Genomic DNA, 7,686 nt, shown 5'->3' with positions numbered 1-7,686 from the left:
TTAATAGGACTAAATAATAATGATAATAAAAAATAAGAGTAGCAGGTAGTAGTAGCAGTAGTAAATTAATTCTGGTTTTGTGATTAGGGGTGAAAATTCTGGAGGCACACCACTCAGGATTGGAATCCGAGCTCATCCACTTACTAATCATATGATGGTAGGCAAGTTACTTAACCTTCCTGTGCTTCTCTTTCCTCAGTTGTCAAGCAGGGATAATAGCAATACTTTACAGTGGGTGTTGAAAGGATAAAACTAATTAAAACATTAAAATTTCTTTCTTGTGTTACTGTTACTGTTTTCATGATGTTAATGGTATCTGATATTTTCTGAGTACTTGCCACATATTCTAAGCCTTTTACACATATTGTCTCAATCTCCAATAGTTATATTATCTTCAGTGCATAGATGAGGAACATGAGTACTTCAGGTTAAGTAACTTGGCCAAGATCACAAAGCTAGTAAATAGCGGAGGTGGGGTTTGAAACAGGCAAACAAGCCCAGAGTTTAGATCTTTCTCCTTAACGCTATTCTGCCTTCTGTCAATTATAAGGTGCTATTAAAATGATGTCGTCTGCATTATATTCATTTATATTGTCACATTTAATCATATAAATACCTGATTCCATATGTAATGGTGTTATTTCAATGAATGCCATCTAAATAACAAATCTTATACAAATTGATTTTATTCTAGTGAGCAATGTTGTTGCTATTCTCATACATTTCTAACTTATAAAAAACATTGCTAATAGTGTATGCATATGAACCAGTGAGAGTCTTCAATTGCAAGCAACATAAATAGACTCCGGATATTTTCAGCAGACCAAGAGCCACCAGGAAGACTGTAGAGTCAGGTTGAAAGCTATGCCCCAAACCCCCGCAAGGAACTGGGCAAGTGAGGGCCCCACTGAAGTTGCTGCTCAACGCTAGGAGCTGCAGCATGTATTATAAGTGCAACCACTGCAGCACACTGGGCACTAAGGACACTAACATCAGCTCTGCTGCCCCAGAAACTGAATCTTGCTGCCTCAGCAATACTTCCAGGGTCTTACGCTGCAACTGTGATGGATGTACTTATCTCTTATTTCCCTGAAGAAAGAACTGTTCCTTTGATTTACCATATTGGCTGGAGGAGTAGATTTCAGGAGGCTCCACTTGGACTTTCCAGTGAAATAGCCTTTTGCCATGGATCAGAAAACTAAATGGGGTGAGGGGGAGATTCTGGCAGTTGTTGCCCAGATGTATTTCATTTATAAATCAGGGTGCTATTGGGCCCACAATGAGGTGAAATTAGGTCAACATTCCACTTTTAGCATGAATCCTATAAGCACCCTCTCTGATTGATGGACTGCAGTGCTGTCCATGATGGACTGAAATACTAGTGTAGTTCAGTGTCTGTATGTAATAACCCCTGAAAGGTCTGGGTATTTCCCTTTTCTCATGAAAAATTACCTTTAAATGGCCTTAAATCTACTTTGGAGTAGATGAGGAATGAGAGTCACAGAATAGATAATGTGATATTATTGTAAATTTTTTCCTCAAGAGTACTTAGCCTCTTACTAATTCAACGGACTCTGGGTCTCTGAATTGATTCTACTCTGGGAATTACATGAGTAACTCTTACTACAGTTCACGGTATTTCAAATCAGGCCCCTGTTCTCTGACCCTAGAGTGTTTGGGGTCATACATACAAAGTATAGAAGCTTACTGGGCTGTCTACCCATAGTTTTAAGAATGCCATGCTTAATTAGCTACCCCTAAAGATCCCAGATGTTTTGGATAACATATTATGAATGATTGCCCAATCAAACTTGGCATGGTGCTATGAACACATCCATATATACGGTTGCTGCCACTTCAGGGTTTTGGTATTATTATTGAAATTTGATCTCATTTCAGATTTTGTATCTCCCACCCACATCTCTGGGCTACAGATAATATCTGTTTCAGTTCTTCTTAAAAATAATTATGCTCCTTCAGCAATGAATTTCTCAGTGCCATGGAGTAGAAGATGCTTCTGAGCTCTCCTTGGAAGGTGCATACATTGGCAATGGACTGCACGTGATAAACTCGTGTCACCGTTCCACATCTTTCCAAACATTCGATTACTTCTGAATATACCAAGGAATTTTGTCTGGCTTCTAAATTCACTTTACACAGGGAATCCTTCATTTTAGGTTTTAGTTAACCAACTAAACAAGCAATTAGAACCATGTCCATATGTTCTAGCTAACGTATGATATCTAGAATGTCTGGTGGTTGCAACTACGGTTGACCCTTGAAAAACCCAGGTTTGAGTTGTGGGAGTTCACTTATATGCAGATTTTTTTCAGTTGTAAATACTACAATACCAAATGATTTATGGTTGCTTGAATCCACAGATATGGAACTGCAGAATCAAGGAATATAGGGAGTGCCAACTATAACTTAAAAGCGGATTTTCTACTGTATGGAGGATCAGCGCTCCCAAGCCCCACTTTGCTTAAGGGTCAATTATACGTCATAAATTCAAATGATCTAATAGTATATTCTTCTCTCCTTAGTTTAGTACCTTCATACCATTCCTATACACAGGTATGAAATAAATTGGGAAAATACTAAAATTCTTTGATATACAAATCTTATATTCTCAGCTTTGACTTAATGTCTCCTGGAGTATGCTGGGAGCTTAAAAAAAACCCTAAGAGTAAGGCATGAGGAGTATTGATTTATCTTTTAAAGTAATTTTCTCAGGTGAAGTCATTAAAGGGTCCTCAAACAAGGTAGGAACAGCTTCATCATACAGGCAAAGAGGAGCTTCTTTGGCTGGCACACTCTCCGGGAGAGCTTGAGGTTCAGGGTAATTTGAGTCATCCAAATTTTCCAGTATATCCTCATTTCCATTATTTTCTGATCAATGTTTAAATTCCACATGATAGACCTATGGAGCCTCTGAACTCAAGTGATACAATATATCAACTGACAGAATCAGTGTTTGCCCTAGGAATTATGGCTTAGTCATCGATAGTCCTTGGTTTCACTCCATTACTTAGGCAAAGAATTTACAAATATGAATCTGTAATTCTCTTTGAGGTTTATAGAATGATTAAAAGAGATAATCCAACACCACAGTAAATGAATTTCTAAAGCTTTTCATTCTGATCTAGGACATTATGTCATCAAAAGACTTGCCTTTCATGGGCACTTTATTTTAGGGGATCACAGGTGATATTTAGTTAACGATTTTAAACCATGTGCCATGAGAATCCCAAGTCTCTTCTTTTCATATTAGTTTGATATTTACTGCCTTTAGTCACAATCAACCCATACACACACACACATACACACACATGCGTGTGCACACGCAAGCGCTTATTTTTCCCAGAAGGATTTCTATTTTGGATTGAAATTACACCTGCTACACTGTATCTTTGTTTCTTCTTGCGTGCCCCAATACAATTAGAATTAGTTTAGAAATCCATCAAAAGTTTTCATTAAAAATTCGAATGTACACACAAAAATAAGTTTGTAGATATTCTTAAGATGACACATATTTATATGAGCACGTATACATATAATTTTCTCTGTCCTGACAGATTTTCAGTGGAATTTTCACAAACAAGTAATGTACTCAAGGACTTACATCCCCAAAGACCCTGAATCTCATAAATACAGCCTTGCTCTACAATGACAATTCTTTGACATTTGTCCTTATCATTGACGTATAAACATCTGCAGGGAATAATTTTTCTTTTCTATTGATACAAGAATGTTTGTTTTTCATTTTTGTATTAGAACTTAAGGTTTGAGTATTTCAAAGATATAATCATTTGTTGAGCATCCACTTATTTCTATGAACAGTACTTTATATTATCATGTACGTCATCTTATTCAACACACGAATCCTGTGAGGTATTTTTTAAAAAAACAAATAGATAATGAAGGGTTGAAGAATTTATATAAATCATCTAAGATTCCATAGATACATAGATAATCAGTGGCAAAGCTAGAATCTGATTCCAGGCCTATATGGCTGCAAAAGCTCATGGCATTACCCTTTGCTTCCATGCCATTATTGGCACTCAAAACAGGCTCTGAATTTCCCCGTCATCCTTCCTCCACAATTTTGGGAGTAGCCTTCATTCTCCTTTTTGTTCATTCAGCTGTTAACCACAACATAATGATACATATTCAATATTTTTGTGTATTATCTTCTTTACTCTGTCTTTGAACGTTATCTCCATTCAACTGGAGCTAAGAACGGTTATTTTCAAGTCTCCTTATTTTCTCTTGAATCAAGAAGTCCTGGTTCCATCTCTCTTTAACTCCCGAAGGCTTTTTCCTGTGTTCTTTGGCACTCACAATTATCAACAAAATCTCATGTCCTCAGAATCTCTTTAGAACATCCCATTCTCTTCACTGTCCTTTTCAATGGATACTTTGCTACCCCGAGGACATTTTTTTCTCTACAGTCTTCTCAAGTGATGTATGTTTTTTCTCTTACTCTTCATAGCCCTGGGCCTGGTAGTGGATAGCATTCCTTCTCCCCCATTGCCACTTGTAGACATTTTCTCTCTCCTACCTGCAAACACTTATAGTTGAGTTTACATCGTGAGACTCGACTAACCAATCCTCCTTATCTTCCTCCACCTTTTGCAATCACCTACTACTGGCATTATGTCTCCTCATCCTTGGAAGTTTTTGGCTTTGGCTTGCTCTTTCTCTCTTAATGGTATTCCTGTCACAATTCCTGATGGAAGAGAATTGGGTTTTAATATCTCCACGTAGAAGATCCTTTGAACATCACAGCCTCTTAGTTTCTTGATCTCTCCTCCAAACATCTTCTTTTCCCCCCCTACCATATCCAGTCACTCTCATCATCAGAGTTTAGACTTTTAAATATTGTCATTTGCCAACAACTGTAGCTTTTAATCTCATTTTAAGCATCCCAAATTGTAACCATCACCACCTCCTATCATTCTAGCTCATTCTCCCTAGTAGAATAATTAAAGCAAATCCTCAGTTCCCTGGGGGCCTGGCACCTTTTTGCAGGCTTTACTCATTTCATGTACTCACTTCACCTTTGCTCAGCTTAAATGTAATGGTTATTTCACTCTCTACATTTCACCTACTCTCAAATGCCATACTATCCCCTTTGTTGCTCTGCAAAAAGAAAATCCTAGTTAAATTTGATTCCTTATCTACTAAGGACCCATAATGGTTCAGTTGAAAACAGGGGCACATCAATTTCCTGGGTCAGGGCACTGAAGGAGGCCCTTTATCATCTGCCTCACAGAGTTGTCATTACCGTGTAGCCATTTATTCATATGAATTACTAGATTGCAAAATCATCCTTTTAAGAGTAAAGATAGGGCTTCCCTGGTGGCGCAGTGGTTGAGAGTCCGCCTGCCGATGCAGAGGACACAGGTTCGTGCCCTGGTCTGGGAAGATCCCACATACCACGGAGAGGCTGGGCCCGTGAGCCATGGCCGCTGGGCCTGCGCATCTGGAGCCTGTGCTCCGCAACGGAAGAGGCCACAACAGTGAGAGGCCCGCATACGGCAAAAAAAAAAAAAAAAAAAAAGAGTAAAGATACTTCTTATATATTAACTTAATTGAAAAACTTTTTGAACATATAAATGAACAAAATATATGTTCCGATATTCTATATTCTTTTTACAAATTACAGAAAACATTTGTGTTATATAAATATGGTAATGAATTGGCTCCAGGAATGAGTTTTGATCTCAGCTCAGTTGTCAGAAAGCCATTTAACCTAAAATTAGTTACCTAACTTCTTTAGATCTCAGTTTATAACTTTGTAAAATGAGAGAGATGGAATGGATGGAGTGGCTTTTTGAAGCTTGTCATTCTGTGACTATATGAGAAAGTTCTCATGCTTTTCTTGCTTTTTCATGATTTTTCTCAAACAAGTTGATATGGGAAAGAGCTTTCCAGAAGCTGACCTAAAGGTGTGATTTTTCTCAGACAGGGGCTATTCACACGGGCCGGGTACCTGTGGGAAGTCGGAGGCTGGAACCTTTTGCTAACAGCCCAGCTCCAGTTTATGCAAAGTCTCAGGCACCACTGGAGTCTTTCAGGAGTAACCTGATCAATGTGTCTGGTTTCCTTTCCCGGGTTGGCTCACTATTATGAATCAGAGAGCTTGATCCTAAGATGATGCCATCTCCTTTTCCAAACTGCAGTCTCTCCAGGTTAACTTGTTCATGATTTGAGCACCTTTTTCTACACTCTGCCTCTGTTCAAACTTCCTGGACATTGGTTCATCTTTCCTCTAACTGTGATACCTGTTTAAATTCAGGATTCATATGACTGCTCAGCCTCTTTCATACAAGAAATGATACCTCAGATATCATTTTAAACAGTTGTTCTTTTCCATGGGAGCTGGCCTGTTCTGACATTTCTGCTCCCTTTCATCATGTCTTTGGTTTAGAAGATACAGTTACTGGGTCCCTCATACCATCTAGTGGCTGTCTCTAGGATGTGCTCATGTGAGTCTATTCCTCACAGACCACCTAAACTAATTATATAAGGCAAATGTGAATTGAATGTGTTAAGTTGAAAAAAAACAAGATTTTTCTGAGTATTCCTGGCCTTCTATCAATGCACATTTATATTTTTAAGACTTACACAAGGTATTGTGTGTGAAAATATTTTCCCCAAATATTTCCATGTGAGTGTGTATGTTGGGATTTTGTTATTATATAGCTATTGTAAAAATAAATATGCAGATTATACTATTTTCTTCTATTCTAATATCCACTTGTTTTTCTTTTAGTGGATATCATTCTCAGTATAGATGGGGACTGGAAACTACACAACTGTAACAGAGTTCATTATTTCGGGGTTAGCAGAGGATACTACAGTTCGTGCCATTTTATTTATTGTGTTTCTAGGAATCCACGTGGTCACCTTAATGCGCAATGTCATGTTGATCAGAAGCAGCCCTCAGCTTCATACCCCAAAGTACCTTTTCCTCTGCCATTTGGCCTTTGTAGACATTGGGTACTCCTCATCAGTCATACCTGTCATGCTCATGGGCTTCCTCAGGGAAGGAACCTCTATCTGTGTTGCTGGTTGTGTCGCTCAGCTCTGTTCTACGGTCACATTTGGGATGGCTGAGTGCTTCTTGCTGGCTGCCATGGCCTATGACTGCCATGTGGCCATGTGCTTGCCCCTGCTCTACTCCACGCACATGTCCCCCAGAGCCTGCATTCTCTTAGCAGGGGCTTCCTATTAAGGTGGGTGTGTGAATGCGTGGACATTTACTGGCTGTTTGTTAAGCCTGTCCTTCTGTGGACCATATAAATTCAATCACTTTCTCTGTGATTATTCACCACTTCTGAAGCTTTCTTGTTCTCATCATTTTACTTCTGAAATAATTCCAGCCATTCTTCTGGCTCCTTCATTGTAGTTACTGTGTTTATCATCGCTTTCTCTTACATCTACATCCTTTTCTCAATCCTGAAGATGTGCTCTACTGAGGGGCGGCATAAAGCCTTCTCCACTTGCACCTCCCACCTCACAGCAGTCACTCTGTTCTATGGGACCATTACCTTCATTTATGTGATGCCCAAGTCCAGCTACTCAACTGAACAAAACAAAGTGGTGTCTGTGATCCCCATGTTGAACCCCCTCATCTACAGTCTCAGGAAGAAGGAGGTTAAAGAGGCCATGAGAAAATGA

The 7,686-nt window shown here is 38.9% G+C and overlaps 1 protein-coding gene across 1 annotated transcript; it reads left to right on the top strand.

Annotated features, from left to right (window-relative positions):
• The first annotated feature begins 6,799 nt into the window (after positions 1-6,799).
• Positions 6,800-7,686, top strand: LOC132493726 (olfactory receptor 5P3). Its single transcript, XM_060104500.1, is given in 2 exon segments — positions 6,800-7,388; positions 7,391-7,686. Coding segments are annotated over 2 exon segments (885 nt in total).

Source organism: Mesoplodon densirostris, chromosome 7 (genome assembly GCF_025265405.1).
Source record: "Mesoplodon densirostris isolate mMesDen1 chromosome 7, mMesDen1 primary haplotype, whole genome shotgun sequence".
Classification (NCBI taxonomy): Eukaryota; Metazoa; Chordata; class Mammalia; order Artiodactyla; family Ziphiidae; genus Mesoplodon; species Mesoplodon densirostris.
The sequence above is the reverse complement of the archived record's forward strand: the minus strand, read 5'-3'. Positions and strand labels throughout refer to the sequence as shown.